Source organism: Brienomyrus brachyistius, chromosome 6, assembly GCF_023856365.1.
Source record: "Brienomyrus brachyistius isolate T26 chromosome 6, BBRACH_0.4, whole genome shotgun sequence".
Classification (NCBI taxonomy): domain Eukaryota; kingdom Metazoa; phylum Chordata; class Actinopteri; order Osteoglossiformes; family Mormyridae; genus Brienomyrus; species Brienomyrus brachyistius.
The window spans coordinates 4,697,085-4,722,016 of NC_064538.1; the positions used below are offsets into that span (position 1 = coordinate 4,697,085).

General features: G+C 46.5%; 3 protein-coding genes and 1 long non-coding RNA gene across 12 annotated transcripts in view; 1 reads left to right on the forward strand and 3 right to left on the reverse strand.

Annotated features, from left to right (window-relative positions):
- Position 1: 1 nt before the first annotated feature.
- Positions 2 to 2,928, reverse strand: LOC125745248 (uncharacterized). The gene is made up of 2 exons (XR_007398613.1): positions 2,493 to 2,928; positions 2 to 1,626 (listed from the first exon to the last, which is right to left on the reverse strand). It is a non-coding gene; the product is annotated as an uncharacterized LOC125745248 (long non-coding RNA).
- Positions 2,929 to 2,941: 13 nt separating this feature from the next.
- Positions 2,942 to 9,768, reverse strand: wdr6 (WD repeat domain 6). Of its 4 annotated transcripts, XR_007398601.1 has the most exons (8): positions 9,167 to 9,621; positions 8,720 to 8,824; positions 6,011 to 8,531; positions 5,347 to 5,424; positions 5,033 to 5,149; positions 4,240 to 4,346; positions 3,604 to 4,154; positions 2,942 to 3,050 (listed from the first exon to the last, which is right to left on the reverse strand). XR_007398601.1 is itself a non-coding variant. In XM_049017832.1 (7 exons), the coding sequence occupies exons 2-7, from the start codon at positions 8,787 to 8,789 to the stop codon at positions 3,661 to 3,663; spliced, it is 3,387 nt and encodes a 1,128-aa protein (XP_048873789.1). In that variant the 5' UTR covers positions 8,790 to 8,824; positions 9,632 to 9,768; the 3' UTR covers positions 3,477 to 3,660. The 4 variants fall into 4 exon arrangements, 3 of the variants coding, with proteins under 3 accessions (XP_048873789.1, XP_048873790.1, XP_048873788.1); XM_049017832.1 differs by lacking the exons at positions 2,942 to 3,050; positions 9,167 to 9,621 and adding an exon at positions 9,632 to 9,768 and having other exon boundaries at positions 3,477 to 4,154; XM_049017833.1 differs by lacking the exons at positions 2,942 to 3,050; positions 9,167 to 9,621 and adding an exon at positions 9,651 to 9,767 and having other exon boundaries at positions 3,477 to 4,154.
- A 17-nt stretch (positions 9,769 to 9,785) lies between these two features.
- On the forward strand, positions 9,786 to 20,984 carry LOC125745236 (fibrinogen silencer-binding protein). 6 transcript variants are annotated; one of them, XM_049017880.1, is made up of 5 exons: positions 9,787 to 9,958; positions 11,704 to 12,185; positions 17,390 to 17,474; positions 17,764 to 17,831; positions 18,227 to 20,984. In XM_049017880.1, exons 2-5 carry the CDS (start codon positions 11,829 to 11,831, stop codon positions 18,563 to 18,565), a joined length of 849 nt encoding a protein of 282 aa, XP_048873837.1. In that variant the 5' UTR covers positions 9,787 to 9,958; positions 11,704 to 11,828; the 3' UTR covers positions 18,566 to 20,984. The 6 variants fall into 6 exon arrangements, with proteins under 6 accessions (XP_048873838.1, XP_048873835.1, XP_048873837.1 ...); XM_049017881.1 differs by lacking the exon at positions 17,390 to 17,474 and having other exon boundaries at positions 9,786 to 9,958; positions 11,704 to 12,270; XM_049017878.1 differs by lacking the exons at positions 17,390 to 17,474; positions 17,764 to 17,831; positions 18,227 to 20,984 and adding exons at positions 12,560 to 12,627; positions 13,023 to 15,561 and having other exon boundaries at positions 9,786 to 9,958; positions 11,704 to 12,270.
- Positions 20,985 to 21,747: 763 nt separating this feature from the next.
- celsr3 (cadherin, EGF LAG seven-pass G-type receptor 3) overlaps positions 21,748 to 24,932 on the reverse strand; it is a 38,294-nt gene continuing 35,109 nt past the window's right edge. Inside the window, 2 exon segments of the mRNA XM_049017830.1 lie at positions 21,748 to 23,555; positions 24,008 to 24,896. Of these exon segments, the coding sequence (XP_048873787.1) occupies positions 23,528 to 23,555; positions 24,008 to 24,896 (917 nt within the window). The 3' untranslated portion in view covers positions 21,748 to 23,527.

Sequence of the window (24,932 nt, forward strand, 5' to 3'; positions counted from 1 at the left end):
AGTTTCACAAAGAATTATTCATATTTGTAACAGTTGTGCATACAACTTCAATATGTTGCATTAGTACATTCAGGTAGGGGAGGCTATAGGAGAGGTTATTTTATATTTAGAATGCAAAGAGAATAAACTCCAAAGAACTCAAGCTCCTTCTTATCTAATGCATGGTGACCTCAGGAGCAGAGTGCTTGTCCAATCGTCCTGTGAAGTAGGCAGCGCAGGGCGTGGCGTCTTGTGGATTATCACTCAAAGCCCATATATCGCTCCCAAAGCCTGTGATTCCCACCGCAGCGTTTCGTCAGCTGGTGCATGCACGCGGCAGCAGGGTGTGTGCGCGTGTGCAAGCGTTCTGTTCACGTGGACCGGTTCAGCCGCTGGGTGTGTACAGGTACAGACGGTTGCCGTGTGCTGGCACCAGATTGCGCTATGCAACAACCACACAGTGTTTTACCAAAAAGCACTAAGAACAAGGAGTGTTAAATCTTGTTACATTCAAATTCCTAGGCCACTTGTTCTTCTCAGTCTCTGTGTGCCCATGGATATCTTGTTCATGTCCCCCCTCTCTTTAGGGGGGGGTCGGAGTCAGGTGTAATTGGATGGGTGACCCCATGATATTCCAAGATGATTCCATAGTACAATGCCACTGTCGACAGCAAGCACCCCACTGACAAACCTAATTGAGAAGTCGACCCATAATTAGGAAAATCACCATTGTGGACAGAGTGTAACTTGGCAGGTTAAGGATCCGGAAGGTCTTGGGTTCAAATCCCATGGGCAGCAGACTAATGACACCGACTGTTGGGCGCTCGAGCAAGGCTCTTAACCCAAACTCCTTCAGGCATGCTCTTGTGCTCTGACCCCAAGCTTTCCTCACCTCTATGTCACTTTGGACAAAAGCATCTACTGAATAAACAACATGTACCAACACACAATTGGTACTATCTGCGCAACACGGGTATATATGCTAACTGTACATGTACTGTACACTCACAAACCACATCTTCTGCACAACACACACAAATAAGCCAACAAACAAACCAAAACTGTGGTGGAAACACTGCATTGTCACTATGGTGGTATTCAGTACGAACCAGTCTGGGATCTCACTGTACTGTGGCTGATGCGGCCTGTAATGGCCGCCAGTATCACTGAACAAGAAGCAAGGGCTTGGCTGCAGCCCTGGCAGTCAGTTCTGGACCCGGTGCAGCAGTGAGATGCGCTCGGCGCGGCCACGAGCGGACAGGTGCAGCGGGAGCTCGAAGAAGGAGAAGGTGAAACTGCGTGAGAAGCTGGCGTTGGTGACGGGCCGCAGAGGGGGCAGGCGGGGCGGGCGGCACTGGACAGGAGGCTTATGGAACACTTTCGTGAATTTATCAGTGCCCGGGGGCGTGACGGCTAGGGGGCTATGGGCGGGGCTTATAGCTGGGACTCCCATTGGCTCGGGAACGTGTGGGCTGTCCAATGGCAGTGGCACATGAGTGGTCGGAGGGGGAAGGTCGATGCGCGCGAAGGAGGGTTCAGACAAAGACTGGACTTCCCAGGCCGTCATGCTGGGGTTCAAGACCTTGGGGGCGGCTTCTCTCCTCCCAGTCTTAGTGGGCTGTTGTCGTCCTGCGCGACCAAGCTTCGCTGTAGATGGCGGAGGAGATCACAAAAAAGGCTGAGTAGATCAACACAGACACAGTGATGCACTCATCAAGCGACTGGGCACAGGTGAAGGTGGCAGGACCCGAGGGAGACGGTGTGCCGCAGATTTGGCTGGGAAACATCATGCAAATTGCACACTTGCTTCGTGTTTTTAAGCAAGCAATAGTCACACAATAAAGCAGGTGTTCTGATGGGATATAAGGGACTGGGTGTGCCCCCCCACCAATGCCACCTTCTGTCACCCTGTATGGGCCGATGCCACACGCACAGACGGTGGAACCTGGCACGGGGGGTGTGACTGGCACAGCATTACTGCTTCTCGCGGCTGTTCTGTGCCGCGTGTCCATATTTCATGGTTGCCGCTCGGCCCTGGCAGTGACTTCGAAGGAGAGGATGATCACAAGGGTGATGGGAAACAAATGGTGAACTGCAGGAAGGAGTGCTTCTATGGTAATGCAGAACAAATGCTGCATGACGCAGTCTGCGTGTATTATTACTCGCACTCAAGGCATCACACAAAGCCCGCAATCTGTGCTGTATAATGGGATTGATTCATACCATCCGTGTCAGGGTTCGGGTGGACTGGAGCCCATCCCAGGAAGCGCAAGGCACAGTACAAGGGTACACCAGTCCATCACAAAGCACTCATACACCCAGACACACTATGGGCCACCTAGAGGCGCCAATAAGCCTAAATGTAGGTAAAACACAAGAACATGGAGAGAACATGCAAACTCCATGCACACAGGTGGGATTAGAACCTCCAAACCTGGAGGCAAGGGCCACCAGGCCATCCTAGCACCGACTGATTTATACCTATTTACCATTTTGCACCACAACCATACTACCTGGTATCCTATTTCCTGGACACTCAACAAGGGGAAGTCTGTTCTGCGATATCGCTTGTTCTGTAGCCTGAAGTTAGAAGTCAAAGGTCAGTAGAACAACATTTACACTTAAAGGTACACGTGCACATATTAATACATGTTACCTATTGATACTTTTAGAAGCAGATGAGGTTAAGTACCTTACCACAATTTCGGATATGCTATTGTTAAACATCTCGATCATAAAATCAATTCCATAACCACTTCACTATTGTTATGCCTTTGCATGTGCGTGTCAGAGAGACAGATCATTCCCCATTACAAATCACACAAGCTACCAAAAAGGTACTTTTTACACAGATATGAGATACTAGTTTTGGTATGGGAAGTTACCGGTCTGACATGGTTGGAGCGGACGAGAGATTCTTTAAGAGGCGCCTTCCTTTTCCAGGAACTGAGAGAGCTTTCGCAGACCTCGGGCACTTGGGCTCTGCTTTTCTGGAACATTCCTTCCGATATTTTTCAAATATTTCTCTGCTCTCTCAGCCCTCCCTTTCATTAGGTTCTGGGGTATTTCCACTGCAAACCCACAATAAAGAACATGAGTTCATGTCCAGATGCACCGAGCATATGACAGGAGAATCCCACCACTTATCACTAAACAAAACTAGGACAATGCTACCTTTAAGCCGTTTCTCATCCAAAACCATCTGACTACTAACTGCTTCAATAAACTAACAAAAAAAAAAAACGGACAATCACACCATTAACCTCTCTCTCTAAAAAATAAAAAACGAGGGAATTACTAACCTCACTCTCGCTGTCCCCTCTGCGCTGACCTAGCAAGCAGAGGCGTGATGGACAATAGGGAGCCTCAAACTCCATAAAAAATTCATGTACCACAAACAGTGAAGAGTGGTGTGAGCAGGCCTCCCCCCCCCCCCCCCCCCCAATGTCCTCCATTCACCCAGAAACCCCAGCAGAAGAACCACCAGAGAACCAGAGTCTGCTATTTTCATTTACTAAAAGCATGTTACATTTCACAGGGAAAATTTAAAATATATATACTTTTTATTTTTAAATTAGCATCGAATGTCAGCACTTGCTCATCTTGACAGACAGTGTGACTCACAGTATGACAAGGGTGAGTTTCTACGAAGACGGCACATTTCGCATCTTTCATACAGTCTTATTTCCCGTCGCCCTGCGATTCCAGCCGCAGCAGCTGTAAACCCTGCCCACAAACAGCCACCCAGGTCTGCCTCTCTTCTCCTTGCCACGCTGTTAGTCCTGCGATATCGGCCACATGCGAGAACAGCACCCCCCGGTGGCGCAGAGAGGTACCTGGGAGGTCCCACAGGGAGATGCGTTGATCCGGGGAGGCAGAGATAAGGAGTCTAGGACCCAGGGGTATTAAAGCTGTCAGGGGGGCCGAATGGGCCAGAGGCTCCACAGACCTAGCGTACAGGTTCAGAGTCAATCCACTGCCCTCTACCTCCTTGGGATGGAACTGCACTTGGATACAAACAGCTGACAATTGTCCGTCATCTCCTCCACTGGCCACTGTCATCCAGTGCCCCCCTGCCTGAGACAATCCCTGATCATCCCAGTGCCCCTCCCACACTGCTAGTGTGTTTACTCCACTCTGATGTGCTGGAATCGTGAGGCAAGGACTAGGTGGACCTGAAACACACAAAACCACATAGAGAGTGAGTGACACACCTACACACACATACATCTTTTTTTTTTTTTAATTGCTCATATCTACCCTTCCAGCAGGTGTCAGAAGAGGGTCCAATCTCCAGATTTGTTACTGTATTTGTATCCCAAACAGCTATCATACCATCGGTCGCAGCACTGAAGATAAACAACCTCCTGGGGGGGGGGGGGGGGGGCAGGTGAAAAGAAAATATGATATGGATTAATTTGGCTACAAATAATAAAATCATAAAAATCGACAAATGGATGGAGAACAATAAAGGTCAGTTTCAATGAATTTTGAGCTGAATTATGGCAAAATTATTAAAGGTTATTTACAAAAAATGACTTGCTTTAAAAATGAAGAAACAGATAAATGCTACTTTCCTAAAAAAAGATACAGTGTCTAATAAATATCATAAGCAGAAGAACTGTATGTGATATACAGACGCTCCTCTATTTACGAACGAGATACGTTCCGAACGGCCGTTCGTAAATCGAAATGCTCGTAAGTTGTTAGTCAACATCATTTTAAGGGTTTACGCAAGTACAAAGAACTAGGATGCAGGGAGTTCGCACGCCAGAAGTCGCACTAGGTGGAATTTGGCGCGTAGAAAAAAAAATTGACGTTGCGGAAGGAAATGGGAGCCCAATGAACACAATTTAGACTTTTCCTCTTTCGTTCGTATGTCTGAAAGTTTGGAAGTCGAAAGTTCATAAGTAGAGGAGGGTCTGTAATTCAGTTTTAGCATTTGAGGTCTAGGAGGCAGATAAATCAGACTGTATGCCTTTATGGGAGCAATTAGTAAGTGATGAAAGATGTCAGACAATAATGTCCGGCTATTTTGTGTCTTGTCACTCACTGGCAGCCCTGGGGGTCTTTCAGGAGGTAGGTGGCGACACTGAGCACACATCGCTGGTGGTAGAAACTCTCCCACAGAAGCTGAAAGCTGCCACTGGTTTCAGTCAATGAAAAAAGCCTGAGCATAAAAAGAAAATAAAAAATGATATATATATACACAGAAAGCACTACTCCCACGTCTATTTGACCTCCACTTCTGCTTGTGGTCGCGTGTCATGTTTTGAGTCATGCAGACTGAGTACATGGTTCCTTAATTACACATATCATGAATGCAGCCCTCGTGACGGGGGCGTTACAAAGCTGCAGCACCCTCACCTCAGTGCTCCATCACTGCAGGCCGCAGCCAGAAGGAGCCCCTCTGTTCCATCGGATATCACTGACAGAGACATGTACCTGCACGGGGGTAGGAGAGTTGCTCTGAAATCTGGACACTTCATGTACAGTAGCAGTCAAAAGTCTGGACACACTTGTTTTTAATGCACTTGTCTCTATTTCAGCGATGCTATTCACCTTATAATAAAAGCCAATGAAGTAATTCAATTTTCAATTCAAGAATTGCAACAGTCAAGAGAAGTGTTCATCCATCCATTTTCGCTAACTGACAAGCGTCCTTTTCTGGGTCGCGAGGGGTCTGGAGCCTATCCCAGAGGCTATGGACACAAGGCAGGGAATGACCCAGGATGGGGTGCCAACCCATCGCACGGCACACTCACACACCCTTCACTCATTCACTCACACCTATGGGCAATTTGGTAACTCCGGTTAACCTCAGAATGTTTTTTGACTTTCCACAAGGAGTTTCCACAAGTTCATAGCACAAATTGGTTACCTTGCTTTTATTCTTCGATGAAACTCATTCCAAACCAGCTCTATAGGGTTTAGGTTAGGGGATTGTGGGGTCCAGCTCCCCAATCACAGCACTCTTCTTCGTTCACGAGATAATACTTACTACATAACCAACTGCAGGTAGTTCACTTGCCTGGTTTCAGGGTCCATTTTCACAGTCTTGTGTCGGTTCCGCCTCCGTTCCCATTGCTCATCCAACCGGTGACTAGCTACCTGGATCACCTGACAAGAAGGCAAACCCAGCTGTCCATTCTCACCAATCAGGAGTCTGTAGCACTGCAGCTGGGCCCGCCCCCCGGCAGAGAAGAGCAGGACAGAGAGGAGTGGCTTGGTGTCATTCGCCTCCCTGGCACCTGGCCTCCGAACGACTGCTAGTGCACGGATGCTGGAGATGTGATCAGTGATGAGCGCCAGGACCCTGAGATCCCTGCTCCGAGGGTCAATCGTCAACACAGTCAAAGTTGTGTCCTCTCCACCTGTTGCCAGGATCTCCCAGTGCTGCCTGGCGACCCAGACAACACCTAAGTGGCACACGCAGGTGACACCCTTACCGTGGATCCCTTCCCTGAGCTCCCGACTTCCCTGCTGAAGGGAGGTCTCCTCTGGGGCACGAGAGGCCATGACTGCTCCGTGCTTCACAAACACTACTGTGCCTACAGCATCGGCACCTGGGCTCCGGGGTAACCAGTAGCTCCAGGACCGATGCCCCCCACCACAAGGCACTGACAAGACCCGCTCCAGCCGGACCAAGTCCCAGACAACGAAGTAGACTGAGTGGAACCCCAAGACCAACCTCACCTCCCCTGCGTGACGCTCACCATGCTCCCCCTCCACTGGATTCACCTCCGGGTCCAGAACCACAATCCTCTCCAGCCACTCCATGCCACGGCACGCCCGCTGTACCCTCAGCACCTCCAGAGCACTGGCATCCAGCCGGGACACGCGTACACAGCCGTCACGCCCGGTGCTGTAGATCAGGCCAGCGTGCTCGCACACGCACGTCACGCCCTGCTTCCCGTGCACCCCGAACAGGACGCTCATGGGCTGCAAGGCTCCATCTGCCTTAGCCTCCTCGGCTTTGTCAGGATACAGCAGCAGTGAACCTCTCCGGTCTCCACACACCCACAGCGCCCCCTCTGGCTGAGATACGAGCACTGCGGTGGTCAGCCAGCGTTTCGCACAGGGGGGAAGAATAAAAGGACCCAGGGGCTCGACATTGAGAACCACAGCCCCCCCAACCAACTCTGTATCTATCTGCCAACGGTATACCACACCTTCTGCCCCCGATGCCAACAAAAACGCACCACGGCCCCCGGTTGGGTGTACCCATAGCACGCTATGGATCTTCCCTGTCCCTGCCTTCAGCCGTACCCCGGCGCTGGGCTGAGACAGGGGGAAGAGCCACACCTCTCCACTCAGGCTGCCAACAGCACACATCTCATCCCCACTCCACCACTCCAACACCTCCATTACATTGTAGGAACAGAACCCTGCACCTCCCTTCCATAATAGCTGCCAGCCACTTTGCTCCTCCCACGAATAAACCTCCCCTTGATCAGTGGTGACCACCACTCCTCTCTGCCCCAAGCCCCTGCCCCCAGTCACACGCACCACCTTAGGGCAACCTACACCCTCAAACCCCAAATCACGCAGGACCCCTGAATCCTCTAGTCCGCTGTCCTCCTCCTTGAGGCTCCAGAGACGGATGCCACCATCTGCGCCCCCCGTAGCTACGTAGCCACCTCCCCCATCTCCTCCCAGGCTGACGGCCAGCGCCCTGACCCCTCCCGCCCGGTGCCCCCTCAGGGCACGCGTTACCTTCCCGCTGTCCCAGTCCCATGCCAGGCAGACGCCATCCTCACCTGCGCTGAATGCTCCGGCGGGTGAGAGCTTTACAGAGAACACCCGGGCCTGGTGACCATAAAGAACCCACAAGCAGGGTGGGGAGGGAACTCCACATCCTGCCTCCCCCCCCAAAGCACCCACATCCCACACTCGCACACTGCGGTCATCTGATGCCGAAGCCAGCCAGCCCGGCTCGGGAAGGTAGGCCATGCTGAAGATCACGCCGCTATGGCCCAGCAACCTCCGCTCGACTCTCCCCACCATGTTTCTCCCATCTTCCTTTTCTGTTCCCTCTCCAGGTCTCCAGAGGACCAGCTGGTTAAAGATGGTGCCCCCCACCACAACTAAGCTCTTCCAGCAAGGTCCCACCAGCAGGGCCGAATACAGAAGGCAGCCGTCCTCGCAGGAGCAGAGGGCCAGCGTGCTTCCCTTCTGCACATCGAGCAGCAGAGTGACATTATGGGCCAGTGTGACACCCAGGAGGTCACTGCGAACGTCCAGCCAGTGCACATCCAGCACCCAGTCCCGCAGCTCAATTAGCGGGCCAAGAGGCTGGAGGCCGGGGAGTTCCCCCATTTTCAGCTCCACAAGCCTCACTGCTTTGCCCCCGAAAACCACCAAGTGTGCCCTCTGCTGCCATAACAGTCCCTGGGGTTCCTCCTCCTTAGCTATGCTTGTATGTTCAGCTCGATCTCTCTGCTGTTGGTGAGGACGGATTCCATGGATGCGGAAGTTCTGGAGGACGCTGAGCAAAGCAGAAGTTGTGGGTGAAGTCTTCAGATTGTAGACTGACAGAACTGGGCCATCACCTGTAGTCGGCACATTCCATATCATTACCAAAACAAACCACCAAGAAGTATTAATAATATAAAATTCAACAGCTAATTAGGTAAAAATTTACAATTTAATGAACTTAGTTTTGGTGCAGATAAATATTAAACATTTCACACCTTTCATGTGAGACATTAAACACACCTTGACATCAACTTTTGCTCACCTGCCAACAGATAGTTCTCCCCCAGGAACTCCAGGGCTGTGACGGGGGTCACTATAAGCACTGACTCCATCAGTTACTAATGGACACATTCCTCATCTCGAATTACTAAGAAAAAAAAATAAGACCAGCGATTGTACTATCGTATTCATATAAGCAACCGATCCGTTCACGTGATACATTCTGGAGTGCGTTCTCTAAAACATACGTTAAAAGTAGGAAGATGAAGCTAGAAATGATGAAGATGCAATCTTACTGAGATACGTTATTTATATTATCACATACAAAGTGTGAGTATAACAACTAAATTATAGCGAGCTACTACGCTCGTGTTTGGTTATAGAATAATGTTGTCTCAAAGAGCCAAAATGACATTGTTATATAATTAACGGTATATACATTACTGTAGCAACCTAGGTACATCTTAACTGTGTCACGATATATACACACCCGCATGGCACGAGCTGACTGTTACACTGTAATTTTACTATTACCGAATGGCATGCTACTCTTTCACGGAAACAGCCACGTATTGTAAAGTGGTATGTTTCTTATTAAGTTACAACCAGTGTCCTGGTAAACTTATTTCGAATAACCATTTAACATTCAAAGTCGTATTTAACTCCATGCTGCCTCTAAAGGTCTTCTTTGCTGGAATTGAATAGCCAGACAGACATGTAATCACAGAGTCAATCTAGCGCCACCTGCTGCACCGGAGGATGAGGTGCTACCATCTATCTTAGACAGTTAAGCACATCAAACGCTCACGTGTTCTCCCTTTTCATTTTTAGGAAACAACAACCGAATTTCCTCATCACTTACTCCCATTCATTTACAAATACTGGTGGTATTATACGTAAAATATGCCCCGTGTCTAGTTTCACGCAGAAATTACACAGACTAGAGACATGTTACCCAGTGAGCTGCAAAATACATTTTAATCTCGTTACGATCCCGTTGGAGCCAAGCCAAGCACCGCCAGACGGTTCCAGGATATCTTTGGTTGGTGCCTCGCACGTTTCCAGCACCACAAATAGCATATCAATAGAGTGTTTTCGCGTCAGATTCTGACCGCAGAAAGGCGGCTGCTAATTGGCCAGAACTTCGCGACGAAGTCTGCGCATGTCGCGCACGCCATCGTGGTTTGAATTTTGTTTCCGGCCGCGCTAAAATGTGAAGGGGACAGCGGAACGAAACTGTGTGCTCTTCGGGAGAAACAGTGCCCGCTTGCCGTCGTACTGTGTGAGTTAAGCAGCCAGACGTCTCTTCGGCTGTCATTTAGTACATAGAAAAGATTAAACAAACAAAAAAAAGCGAATACGTAAATTGCTCGCGTTAGCTGGTCACAAGTAAGATGTCAGACGTGTTTATTATTTGCAACTTTGTTTTTGTTCATTTACACTGTTTGATGGATCGCTGTGCGCAAGCGGATACATTTATAATTCCCGTTTGTTGTTCTTTATGCGTAAAATACGGAAAATGTACGAGCCGCGATGTTGAAAACATTAAAGTCGTCGATGACACATGTCAAATTCGCCTTTGATTATTGACACGTGAAAGTTCTGTGTACATTTTAATCCTTATCATCAAAATATTAACTACCTCTGAGCTATTATCAGGCTTTGTGATATTTTATATAACGTGCCGAGTGGATATAAGTAATTACGTTTTTCATTAAATACCTTATCACATATTTTGTGATGCTGTCATCTTATCCTTGTCCTATTAACCACAACGTCGTTGTTTTTGTTGTTGTCATTTTTCTAGTTGAACTCAATTAGCATTGATTGAGCTCTTTTAATGAATGAATGGCTGTATTAAAAATACTGTGAACCGCCTCATTGAAGTTTTTTGTCTCAGTTGTTTCAACCGTTCTTAGAGCTTGATCATTCAAACGGGCGAATGATTACCTAAATTAAGATTTTTTGCTTTGGTGTTATATGTGCTCTCTTGTGTAGAAAAACGTATTTAAAACATACCCTCGTCCGTGACATACCTTTAACGACTAAGTAATTTAATGAATTGAAAGTATGCCCCAAGTCATATTATGTTTTACTGAACAGTAGTAATGACAGTCTGGTTTGGTAATTGCTCTGCCCTGGACCGTAAAGCTTAGCAGACGATCGCATCAGCAAGGCTCCCTGCAGGGCATTTACACTGCAAGAGCAGAGCAGAGCTGTCAAATTCGGCAGAGACACAGCCCACCCTAACAACCCTGCCGACTCTCAGTGAGAACTCTGAAGGAGTTTCTGCCCTCAAGCTATCAGACTGCTTAGTACATGATTTTCAGTTAAAATTTTACATCCCATCCTATTTTATGCACCTCACCCTTTATTTGAACTACGTTGCACATCTTTTTTTCAATATAACTTTATGTTGCTCATTTCTACTCATTTATTATATCGTTACTTTTAATACCTTATGGGGTTTACTCAATTTCTACGGTGGAGTTGACCACCTTGGGTTTCACTGCAGGCTGTAGTCTGACTACATGCATATGTGACCAATAAAACCCTTAAAGCCTTAATGAATGCTTCAACTACACATTACATCTTATGCGCTTTGAATTCTGTCCCTCATTTAGCATCTCAGACAGTATTAATGTCTCGAGTGACGAACAGAGAATAGTATGGCAGGACCATGTTTAAGAAAGCCCATTTGAAATCATTCTAGCTAATTTCTGGTAACAGTGTAATATAAATACTGTTTTCATTTTTCAGTATAGTTTACTGTCCTTCAGCAAGCAAAGTTGACAAACATGTCAGTCACGGAATGCAAATTGGTAGGAATGCGTCCAAATTAGTCAGCAGCTATGGACTAACAGGAGATCCATTAGTAAAGGAGCAGGATTATTTGTAAACACTAAAGATTGGTGTCCACTGCCAATATTATGAAAAATTGTACGGTGTGTGAAAAGAGCAAATGGATTTTTCCAGTGTACAGACTTTGGATTTTAATGCATTTATATCGTAATTCTTTGTTTGCAGTAATACTCCATCAGATTAAGAATGTAGCCTGGGCTGATAATTGGTCTGCAGTCCAGCACACATGCCAGTCTGCAAGGATCAAACTGTAGCCTGTGGCAGCAGTCAGTGATGGGCGTTGGTGACAGATGACTCTTCCTCGGCGTGGCCCCAGCAAGCATCGGCCCTCTGCCGCTATGGCTTACCGCACGCCCAACTACACCCACGAGCAGAAGCTGTACTTCTTGCAGCGCATCCAAGGGGTGGTGGACAAGGTGCAGGACTTTCGTAAGGATGTGAACACCACGGTGAAGCGTAACGCGGCCTGGAACGAGCTGCTGGTGGCGTTCAATGCCGCCTTCCCCGACCGGCCTCCCAGCAGCATGGCCATGTTGAAGACCTTGTGGAAACGCATGAAGGTGGAAAGCAGGAACGCTCTGATCCGGCGGCAGGAGCAGATTGCGGGCGGTGTGCCCGTCACGGCGCTCACCGAGATCCAGCGCGAGGTCTCTTCCATGGTCCCCAATTTGGTAGTGAAGATGGAGGCCACCGTAGATGCCAATGCCATCGTTAACACCCACATCAAAGCAGGTAATGCAGACACTAGTGATGGCCAAATGAAGCTTCATGAACCAATTGCTGTATTTTCTGACACCACTAGATGGGGCTCTCTGTTCAAAAACGGGCTCAAATGATGCCCCAAAGCAAGAGCATCATCTAGTGGTTTTAAAAAATACAGAAAATAGTTTATGAAGCTTCATTTGGCCATCACTAGCAGACACCGTGGCTGCCTGTGTAAAATAATGTGCTCCTTCTATATGCAAACCTGTTGCCCATAAATGAGCTGTATTGAATCCATGAACCTATTCTCTCCCTTCAGAATCCAGGACATTTGCTGTAGGAGCGAGTGACTGCGACCAGGAGGATATAACTGTCACCAAAATTGATGTAATGCATTGAAAACCGGTCCCATCGCATGACAGCAGTAGATTAGGGCACATAAGCCGTGGAAATCATATTCTGTGCTTTGTTTTAAAGGCAGAACGAAAAAACGAAATGAGTTTTTGACATCAAGTAAAATCAAATGAGAATCAGATCTGTCCATTGAAGGCCAGGCCCTCAGGGCAAGGGGACTAGGGAACAAGTGACAATTAATATAGACCTGAGTTCAGTTCTGTTCTAACAGCAATATGCTTCAGTAACTAAGTGGCCCTTTTTGTCATGTATAATGATGAAGCTTCACAACTGTGCTTTCCTCTCTCATAATGAGGAAATCTGTAATACGTTGTGTTTCGTGTGCTTACACTGTGAGCTTAAGACTGATTATAGCTTCTCTGTCCCAGGGCTCGCCGGACCGAGTCTACACCCACACCACTGCCAGTGGCTCCGGCCTCCCTGATGGGTCACACTGGACCTCTGTCTCGGCAGCCACGACGCCCACGGCTGACGGGGGAAGGACCAAGACTGTTATAGAATCTCACTTGGATGCCAAGGTGCTAGAGCTGTCTGAGAGGGAACACCAGCAGAAAATGAAAGTGCTACTGGTTAAGGAGCTGATGCTGGAGGACAAGCGGAAAGCCCTGAAGCAAAAAGAGAAAGCCTACAGGTGCAAGAAGAGGTACTACCAAACAAAACTGCAGAAGCTGGGGGCTGAGGTGCACTCCTCCAGTGAGGAGGACTGACTGCTCTTCTTCCAAAGGCCTTTTTTATAATGGTTATGTAAAATGAAACAAGCAACATCTACAATATAAGAAGATTTGTTGATGTTTTTTTTTTCATTATGACGGTTTTATGCAACATGCTACACGATTCCAATCTGAGGCAGTAACTTCAGGGTCCCGTCGTGCTCTTTGCTGTTTCTTTAGGCCGTTTACAGCGCGTTCTGTAATGCAGAAACCCCTCACATTTTTGCATTTGACATTTGCGATTTCGGTTATTCGTGAGTCGACCAGTTTGGCAATTTGACATGCATAGTGTACAGTCCAATGATGTTTGTCTAGAAATTGTTAATGATATCGTTTAGATTGGCAGACTAGTTGAGGTTGGGGGGGGGGGGGGGGGGGCAAAGAATTATTCACAAATTTTTGCATTTACGGGAATCTTCCATTTTCCCTTGCAAATGTGAAGGGGTTATTGTCCTAACACTAGACTAACAGCTGCGTTGAATGATTCTCTTGCTATATGTTGATTTTGCTGGTTTTGAAGTTAAAGTGCAATAATTTCAGGTGCCGAGTATCTACTGAGGAAATACTGGTATAACCACTAAGCGATGGATAGACAAGCAGTATCCATGTTAACAGCATTTAATTTGATACATTTTGATATTGAGCATTGATGTCCTTTTAAGTAGCCTGTTTCGTTTATACACTGTGAAAACGTAGGCGCTCTGTACACTTGGTTTTAATATGCATCTTGGGCAATCGGATCGCAAGTAGACAGCCAGGACACATCACCTTTTGCACCAGTATCTATCATGCATCTCCAAAGTGTCTAGCTGACTCTTTCTGTTCAGATTTTGCTACTGTCACACACAGTTATTGTGATGTCCTTGTCAGGGATGCATCATGATGCATTAGTGTTTACAAAAGATATGTGATCAAATGCATCCCAGACCACTTCCGCACATGGGTTGAGTGATGACATCACATCACATGGCATCTTGGTGTCTGCTTACATTTGTATTTAGTACTGGGTGCTGCATTTTGAAGCCAAGTGTAAATGGGGCTTTCTACATGCCAATGTGTCTCGTGCTTCAGGTGAAGCACTATCTGAAGGTGAGAATGTGATATGGAGAAATGGCTTTACGATGGTTGTTAGAATGTTGTTTTTGTGTTTGACGTATTACCTTCATTCATGCACAGAACCCCTCTACCTGTATCTATGTGTGGTTTCCGGACTTGTGTTAGATGTTATAGAGCAGTTTTTTGTGACTGGTTGCTTCTGGGGTTGGTCCTGCTAATTTTAGGAAGAACGCTTATCATTTTCAGGATCATTTAATTTCTGTTTTATGTAATATGGGCTTGAACAGACAAAACCATTTGAAGTGAAAACACATACTGTCATAGTACAATGTTTCTCAAACCTGGCCTCGGGGACCTCCAGACAGTCCGTGTTTTTGCTCCATCCCAGACTGCCCACATTTTTGTTCCGTCCCAGTTGGGAGGGAGCAAAAACACAGACTGTCTGGAGGTCCCCCAGGACCAGGTAGGGAAACACTGTCTTAGTAGTTGAGAGCATCTCAGTGGGTTAATTTGTCTACAGAGCTGTGATGTAGCATCTTGCCCAGATGCACCGTGCCATTTCTAATGTCAGTTTATATTCCACTGGGGTGGGATGAGGGGCACCTCTATCAGTCCTACAGCCCTGAAAAGTTGACAGTGGGTAATTTGCATTTAAACCTAAAGTCATTTTTAGAACTGAAATGTAGCGTCAAGTCTGGGGTTATGTGTGGTTTTGTTTAACCAAGGAAACACCTAAAATAGCTGCTGAACCGGAAGAAAAGGTCCAAGTCCTCGGTTTTTATATTCAGAGGTGTCATGTAAGTAAACATTCTAGCTTCTCTTCCTTAAAGGCTGGGTAGATGGTATCTGTTGGTTTCTCTTTGTAACATTATAAGCAGTATTATACACGGTATAATGTCAAAGGTTTCTTTTAGTCTTGGGGAAGTTTGCCTGCTCTTACTGTACTTGTAATGCCACACTGTAGACATGCAGGGTCTAATCCTCTTCATATGTTAATGCTTTGTATTCTGTACATGTTCTTGCTGTTTCTTTGTCATTTTAACATTGTGAATCACCAGTTTTTAAGCTTTTTTTATATATATTTTTTTATTAAACAGCCACTGTGTAATGCCACATTTCATGTATTAAATACTTGTACTTGTCTGACTTTACACCTGGTTTTCTTTTATGATGAGTTTAATTTTACATGCATACTTAAGATGCAGGGCTGCAACGATTCATCGAGTAAGCCGAATAACTCGTTTACAAAAAAATCCTCGATGCCAAATTCTTTTCTTCGACGCTTCGTGTAATCCGCACGACTACGTACTGCTTAGTGATCACCTTGTTTCACCCGGAGGATTATTACTGTCGCACAGTGTGCTTACGCTGCATTACGTGGAGCGGGTTTGATTTGGTGGCGCAATGGAAGAATACAGGGAAAACAGCGGGGGAAGTCAGAGAAAAAGACGAAAAATGTCTAAAGTTTGGGACCATTTTAAACAAAAGAAAAGCGAGAATACTGTACAGTGTGTCCACTGTAAAACTGAATTAGCTTTCCACAACAGCACAACGTCAATGATACAACATCTCAACAGAAAGCACCCGGTCTATGCGTCCAGTCCACAGAGCGGAACCAATACAAGGTAAGCGCGTGCGTTTCACTCTGCAGCTAAAATAAATCTGCGATAGAAACGTATTTATGGGCATATGTGTGAATAAAAATGTGTAACAAGATTCAGCCCAAGCAGCCCCTATTTTTCCTCAACAAAAACACTGATAATACAACAGAAATGAAAATGATGCTGTCGTAGTTTAGTTAACATGGAGCTGGAGCCAGTCTATACAGTAACAACAAAGACGGTTCCGTTAGAGAGATGGTGAACTCACGTGGAGCGAAGGAAAACAACAGCAGTGCTTCTAATCGCTATTAAACCTTTACTGGTAAAGAGCTGGCGAGAGTCCTTAATCAAACCAGCTGTTCAACAAGCTGAAAGGTGAAGAAAAGCGATGTTTTCATCTGCTCCCATCCACCGCCGTTTGTCTTCCAAAATAGCAAGGTTACAGTAAAGCTATACAAGTTATACATGCAGGGGTGAGTCTAAAGGGTACCATGGGGTGTACTCGGCTATATCTATTTCAAGGCTTTAGTAAAGTTATTTTACAGATTTAAATTAATGTGAATGAAATTACCTACCCCTCCCCCAACAGCACTGGGCCAGTAAAACTCTGAGACACTGAATTATCCAACTGCCACATGCTCCTTTAATAGGCTCAGGCACACACTCATTCTGTAAAACACTTAAACACACACACTCACCATTCCTACCTCAGCCAGGAGGTACAATCCTGCCGGAGACTTGAACCCAGGTCCCAGAGGTGTAAGGAAACAGTGCTAGCAATAGTACTAACAACTGCACCACCATGCTGCTCCCATACATATGTATGCCTTTTTTTGCAGTAAATTAATTTGACTTTATTTTTGCATTTAAGAAAGTGTTTTCTTTAAAAAAAACAAACAAAAACAAATATGTACATAAATGAGCTAAAAGGGTTTAGTTCTTTTGTCAGTTGTTGTATGGAGTTCAATCATTAAAAATGTTCCTAAAAAGGAAACCCATGAGATGTTCATTTTAAGAAACCTGTCTGTGTTTTCTTTTTTGAATAGTTACTATTGCTCTTTAATAAGATTACTCGATTATTTGATGGAATAAATGACAGAATACTCAATTACTAAAATAATCGATAGATGCAGCTCTATGCAGGACTTCCGTAAGGATGTGAACACCACGGTGAAGAGTAATGCAGCCTGGAATGAGCTGCTGGTGGCGTTCAATGCCGCCTTCCCCGACCAGCCTCCCAGCAGCATGGCCATGTTGAAGACCTTGTGGAAGCGCATGAAGGTGGAAAGCAAGAACGCTCTGATGCAGCGGCAGGAGCAGATTGTGGCCGACGTGCCCGTCACGGCGCTCACCGAGATCCAGCACGAGGTCTCCTCCATGGTCCCCAATTTGGTAGTGAAGATGGAGGCCACCGTAGATGCCGATGCCATCGTTAACACCCACATCAAAGCAGGTAATGCAGACACTAGTGATGGCCAAATGAAGCTTCATGAACCAATTGCTGTATTTTCTGACACCACTAGATGGGGCTCTCTATTCAAAAACAGGCTAAAATGATGCCCCAAAGCAAGAGCATCATGTAGTGGTTTAATAAAATACAGAAAATAGCTTATGAAGCTTCATTTGGCCATCACTAGCAGACACCGTGGCTGCCTGTGTAAAATAATGTGCTCCTTCTATATGCAAACCTGTTGCCCATAAATGAGCTGTATTGAATCCATGAACCTATTCTCTCCCTTCAGAATCCGGGACATTTGCTGTAGGAGCGAGTGACTGCGACCAGGAGGATATCACTGCCACCAAAATTGATGTAATGCATTGAAAATCGCTCCCATTGCATGACGGCAGGAGATTAGGGCACATAAGCCGTGGAAATCATATTCTGTGCTTTGTTTTAAAGGCAGAACGAAAAAACTAAATGAGTTTTTGACATCAAGTAAAATCAAATGAGAATCAGATCTGTCCATTGAAGGCCAGGCCCTCAGGGCAAGGGGACTAGGGAACAATTGACAATTAATATAGACCTGAGTTCAGTTCTGTACTAACAGCAATATGCTTCAGTAACTAAGTGGCCCTTTTTGTAATGTATAATGATGAAGCTTCACAACTGTGCTTTCCTCTCTCATAATGAGGAAATCTGTAATACATTGTGTTTCGTGTGCTTGCACTGTGAGCTTAAGCCTGATTATAGCTACTCTGTCCCAGGGCTCGCCGGACCGAGTCTACACCCACACCACTGCCAGTGGCTCCGGCCTCCCTGATGGGTCACACTGGACCTCTGTCTCGGCAGCCACGACGCCCACGGCTGACGGGGGAAGGACCAAGACTGTTATAGAATCTCACTTGGATGCCAAGGTGCTAGAGCTGTCTGAGAGGGAACACCAGCAGAAAATGAAAGTGCTACTGGTTAAGGAGCTGATGCTGGAGGACAAGCGGAAAGCCCTGAAGCAAAAAGAGAAAGCCTACAGGTGCAAGAAGAGGTACTACCAAACAAAACTGCAGAAGCTGGGGGCTGAGGTGCACTCCTCCAGTGAGGAGGACTGACTGCTCTTCTTCCAAAGGCCTTTTTTATAATGGTTATGTAAAACGAAACAAGCAACATCTACAATATAAGAAGATTTGTTGATGTTTTTTTTTCATTATGACGGTTTTATACAACATGCTACACGATTCCAATCTGAGGCAGTAACTTCAGGGTCCCGTCGTGCTCTTTGCTGTTTCTTTAGGCCGTTTACAGCGCGTTCTGTAATGCAGAAACCCCTCGCATTTTTGCATTTGACATTTGCGATTTCGGTTATTCGTGAGTCGACCAGTTTGGCAATTTGACATGCATAGTGTACAGTCCAATGATGTTTGTCTAGAAATTGTTAATGATATCGTTTAGATTGGCAGACTAGTTGAGGTTGGGGGGGGCAAAGAATTATTCACAAATTTTTGCATTTACGGGAATCTTCCATTTTCCCTTGCAAATGTGAAGGGGTTATTGTCCTATACAGAAATTCCCTAATAATCAGGCTTTTCTTTTAAAACTACAATTATGCATTATTTTTACAAGCTGCGGTGGAGTTAAATCCCTCTGTTGTCTGCTGTCACAGGCTATTGAGGAAACGCACCATTTAACAACCTCTCCACTGTAATATTTTACTGCAGCACTAATGCCAGGTCTCAGATGTAACAATGAGTGGAAGTTTAACCAACAGAACACATTTGAGAGACGCCTTCGAGATTTTACTGCTTCATCCCATGCAGTGAAAATCCTCCTATTATAAGATGACAAATCTAACACAGACTAACAGCTGCGTTGGATGATTCTCTTGGTTTATGTCGATGTTGCTAGTTTTGAAGTTAAAGTGCAATAATTTCAGGTGCAGAATTTCTACTGAGGAAATACTGGTATAACCACAAAGCGGTGGATAGCCAAGCAGGATCCATGTTGTTATCAGCATTTAATTTGATACATTTTGATATTGAGCATTGATGTCCTTTTAAGTAGCCTGTTTCCTTTATACACTGTGAAAACGTAGGCGCTCTGTACACTTGGTTTTAATATGCATCTTGGGCAATCGGATCGCAAGTAGACAGCCAGGACACATCACCTTTTGCACCTGTATCTATCATGCATCTCCAAAGTGTCCAGCTGACTGTTTTTGTCAGAGTTTACAAAAGATATGTGATCAAATGCATCCCAGACCACTTCCGCACATGGGTTGAGTGATGACATCACATCACATGGCATCTTGGTGTCTGCTTACATTTGTATTTAGTACTGGGTGCTGCATTTTGAAGCCAAGTGTAAATGGGGCTTTCTACATGCCAATGTGTCTCGTGCTTCAGGTGAAGCACTATCTGAAGGTGAGAATGTGATATGGAGAAATGGCTTTACGATGGTTGTTAGAATGTTGTTTTTGTGTTTGAAGTATTACCTTCATTCATGCACAGAACCCCTCTACCTGTATCTACGTGTGGTTTCCGGACTTGTGTTAGATGTTATAGAGCAGTTTTTTGTGACTGGTTGCTTCTGGGGTTGGTCCTGCTAATTTTAGGAAGAACGCTTATCATTTTCAGGATCATTTAATTTCTGTTTTATGTAATATGGGCTTGAACAGACAAAACCATTTGAAGTGAAAACACATACTGTCATAGTACAATGTTTCTCAAACCTGGCCTCGGGGACCTCCAGACAGTCCGTGTTTTTGCTCCATCCCAGACTGCCCACATTTTTGTTCCGTTCCAGTTGGGAGGGAGCAAAAACACAGACTGTCTGGAGGTCCCCCAGGACCAGGTAGGGAAACACTGTCTTAGTAGTTGAGAGCATCTCAGTGGGTTAATTTGTCTACAGAGCTGTGATGTAGCATCTTGCCCAGATGCACCGTGCCATTTCTAATGTCAGTTTATATTCCACTGGGGTGGGATGAGGGGCACCTGTATCAGTCCTACAGCCCTGAAAAGTTGACAGTGGGTAATTTGCATTTAAACCTAAAGTCATTTTTAGAACTGAAATGTAGCGTCAGGTCTGGGGTTATGTGTGGTTTTGTTTAACCAAGGAAACACCTAAAATAGCTGCTGAACAGGAAGAAAAGGTCCAAGTCCTCGGTTTTTATATTCAGAGATGTCATTTAAGTAAACATTCTAGCTTCTCTTCCTTAAAGGCTGGGTAGATGGTATCTTTTGGTTTCTCTTTGTAACATTATAAGCAGTATTATACACGGTATAATGTCAAAGGTTTCTTTTAGTCTTGGGGAAGTTTGCCTGCTCTTACTGTACTTGTAATGCTACACTGTAGACATGCAGGGTCTATTCCTCTTCATATGTTAATGCTATGTATTCTGTACATGTTTTTGCTGTTTGTCATTTTAACATTGTGAATCACCAGCTTTTAAGCTTTTTTTATACATTTTTTATTAAACAGCCACTGTGTAATGCCACATTTCATGCATTAAACACTTGTACTTTTCTGATCTCACACCTGGTTTTCTTTGATAATGGCCTTAATTATACATGATTGTAATTACGGATAGTTTTACAAGCAGTTCAATACATTGTCTACTGCCTTTTCTAATGTGTGGCGTTTTAACCTCAAGGCTTGAGGTTTGAAATCGCAGCCCCGCTCTGCCTTTGTGTGAGAGTACAGATTTCCCCTTTGTTAGATGGGTATCCTTCGGGGCCAGAGAAATGCATTTTGGTGAAATTATAGTGCTTGTGATGGATTGGGAGGCCACCCAGGATGCTCCCCTGTCTCGTGTCTCATGGTGTCTGGGCTTGGGTCCTGACTCCCTGCCCGATCCTGTACTGGATAAAAGGTCCAAAGATGGATGAGCTGCAGAAGTGACTGCGTGAGTGTATGTTGGGGTTTGTATTTACCACATTGTGGGGACCAAATGTCTCCCCAGTATGGTAAAATCTGTTACTTTTTAGCTGGTGGGGACATTTTCAGGTTCCCACAATATAAACCTCAATTTTACTAAAATTTGTGACTACAGTCAAAAAACCGAAAATGCCTGAAGTCCTGTACTGTTTGGTTATTTATGGTTAAGGTTAGCGCTGGGTCGGCATGAAGGTTGACATTGTTAAGATTAGGGTTTTGCCCACAGAAATGAATGGATCGTCCCCACAAAGATATGAATACAAACGTGTGAGTGTGTCTTCTAAATGTGAGAAGCTCCAATTCTCCCAGAAAACCTCAAGGTCCTGTTACATCTTCTGAACACAAACCACATCGCACTGCCTTATAGGAATGATTCATTCTTTTTAATGTCCAACATTTTTTCTTGTACAGTGTCCACGGTAACTGAGGAGAATGCTTTCCTGTGTGAGAGCCACACAGCCCAAACCAAAAGATAAAGTAATGGACTCTCTCTCTCTCTCCCAATTTGCTTTTCATTCCAGCTAAATAATAACCTCTCCCCCCAAACTGAAACTCCCTGTCAGGCTGCATCAGGGCAAATGAATCACTTCACCTGAGCCAGCCCACTCACAGCCTTAAGATGTTTCACAGGTTCATGCATACAGCATGAAAGATAAAGAAATAAATAAAATTTGCAAATATCAAAATATATAAATAAATATCGTCTGTACATGCTGAAGGTGACGGACACACAATCATTAGTGTGTGGGCGTGTGTCTATAGAGAACAGTATTCTCTAGCCCTGCCCTAACCCGGCGTGCTTGTGTGTATGTTTTTCCTCTTTCACTCCTTGCAGTGATACATCATTCCAATTTTTTAAAATACTTTTTCTTAATTCTACCCTCTGTTCCTCTATCCTTTGGTTTTCTTTAAGCCAAGTCACATTAAAAAGAATAGAGTTGAAATAAACAATCATCATTGACTTCTCTAGTGAATCACATTAATATTGGATGCCTCAAGACTTCGCTTTTCTAAAGATAAGGCTGCAGAGTTTGAACCTTAACAAAGGGAAGCGATTTGGTGCATTGTGTCGACTTCATCTCGTTTCAGCATATTATCAGTGTCGTCTGGAGCCAAAGTCAGAGGAATTCAGAGGTCACATCGTGTTTAACAAAGTGTAGTTAGTACAGCGTTTTCGAGCAACATTCAGAAGCAGGACTTTGATGCCTGCGTTATCGAGTACTTACATTACCAAAAAACACCGGCTGCCCCTGCCCGTGTGAAATGAGGCGGGGCAAATGGAGGGACACGCCCTTTTCTACAACACTTTTCCGTCACATTGGTCAAACTGTCCCTCAACCAGAGTCCCCGATCCTACAACCCCAACCACAAATCACGGTCACACACACAAAAACAGTCCGTACTGTACACCTGTCCATCCTCCTATACCAGAGCCCTGACCGTTAATCAATACAGCTGCCTGGGAACTACTACTAAAGAGAAGAAAATGCAGATGTAAGACAGCCATTCTATGTTTGTGTTGAGGTTATGGTTACAGGTAAGTGGTAACAGAATCAGACCTAAATGGGGCTGGGGAATTGGTTTGGATCCAAAGGCCAAATAATCCCATTTCTTACCTGTCTCTATCCCCCTTGCTGGACAGTATCTTCAACACAGTTTTTAAAACAACACATTAGAATTTTTTTTTTCATCTCTGATGAAAAAGATACAAAACGTATAAAAAGTTATTTACAGCTTCTTCTGTGAATCATTCCTCCCTGTTCCTCAATCACATATAAAATCTGAGGTCACGGTGCATCAGGCTGCGAACTTGGTGGCTTCCATTTCCCGCCCCTGTGATTATGGTTAGCGCACTATGTAAACACTGGACAGCTCTCCTTTTCTGCCTTCCAAAAACGGGGGAGCCCAGCCCGGCCCCTTCCGCCCACCCCGGCTGCCCACACCCACGTCGGACGCCCCCTGCTTTTCCACATTCTGCTCGGCGCTTTTCCGCACAACATCCAACCACGCCACATGCTGCTCCGCTTCAGACCTCAGCTCCTCTCCCTGCGAAAGTCCTCCGGTATCCCAGGGTGCCTCGGTAGTTCACGTTCTTTCCCAGACGTGGTGGTACAGAGATGACGCATGGGAGAGATCGGGAGTCAAGACTGTCCTTCACTTCTGTGGACTCTGAGAGGAGATGAATGACGTCAGTCAGCAGAGAGTGAGGGGGAATGACACACAACACACATATAATTAAAACGCTATAAGAAGTGCTTATACATACAATATTCAGAGATATATAACACCTTTAGAGGGTTATATTATACATGTGCAATGTATAATACATACTGAATGAGAAAAGCATTATTTCTGGTAACAGAGTGGATGGGTTTGGTACAGAGTAAATGAAGGAGAACAAATGCATGAGAATGAGTGTGCAAAGCAGATTCCCAGACCTGGTCCTGGTGGGCCACAGTGCATGCGATCTGTCAGTGGACCCCGGAGCTGTGTACTGCTCTGACCGGTCTGTTCTAGGCTTTAGGCCTCAAGGCCGAGGCTAACAGACCTGTGCAGCACGCGCCCCGACACGACCGGGCCTGGGAACTGCCGGTGTCCAGGTATGCAGGAGCATAACTTACTCCGAGTCGGGCGAGATTTCAGAGATGCTGTGGGAGGTAGCGGAGTGAGGGGGAGAGGGGGATGGCCCCAAGGCTGGGCTTGGGGGGGCGAGCACGGACGAGCTGAAGGAGGCCAAGATGGAAGAGAGGACGTCCAGGTGCTCATTGGACGTGTGCCGACTGGGTGGGGCTTGATGGGGTGGGTACCTACAAGGCGGGGTGGGGTCCTGTGGCTCCAGCTGCTCGGCAATGGGTGGCGGAGGGCTGGGCGGGAGAGACTGCTCAGGGTGCGAGGCCTGGCGGGGGGGCAAGGTCCGGAGCCACTCCCTGCAGGGCTGGACCCCCCCGCCCCCCGCACCAGACTCCAACTGTTCCCGTGAGCGTGTGCCCATCAGAGGCCCCCCCAGGAGCTCCCGGGAGAACTGCCTGCGTAGCAGCGTGTTGAGCTGCGAGCGGGACCCGGCCAGCTGGCCCTCCCTTAGGTCCTCGCGCGAGGCATGGACACTCCGGGGGTCCAGCCTGTCACGAGAGCCACTCAGGTTCTCCCGCGAGGCCCGCTCTAGGCCCGGATCGCGGCGCCGGGGTAGCAGGTCCAGGTTCTCACGAGAACCGTGCTGACTATGGGCCGTGTGCTCCAGGCGGTCCCGCGAGCCCCCGCCCACCTGCCGGCACAACGGGTCACGGGAGAACTGGCGCCGTGCCATGGAGTCCAGGTGCTCCCGAGAGGAGTAGCGGGAGGCGGGCTGGGACAGGGAGCCCGTCCCGGAGTACATGCGGCCATACGAAGCTGCCGGCACCGCCCGGTGACCCAGAGTAGACGTGCGGTACCAAGAGAGCTCGTTCGGCACGTTCCCCATGGAGGACAAGCCCTGCAGCGCCGGGGGACAGCCCAAGCGGTTCTTCAGGATCCCTGAGAGGTCAAAAAGCAGCCATCAATAACCCGAGA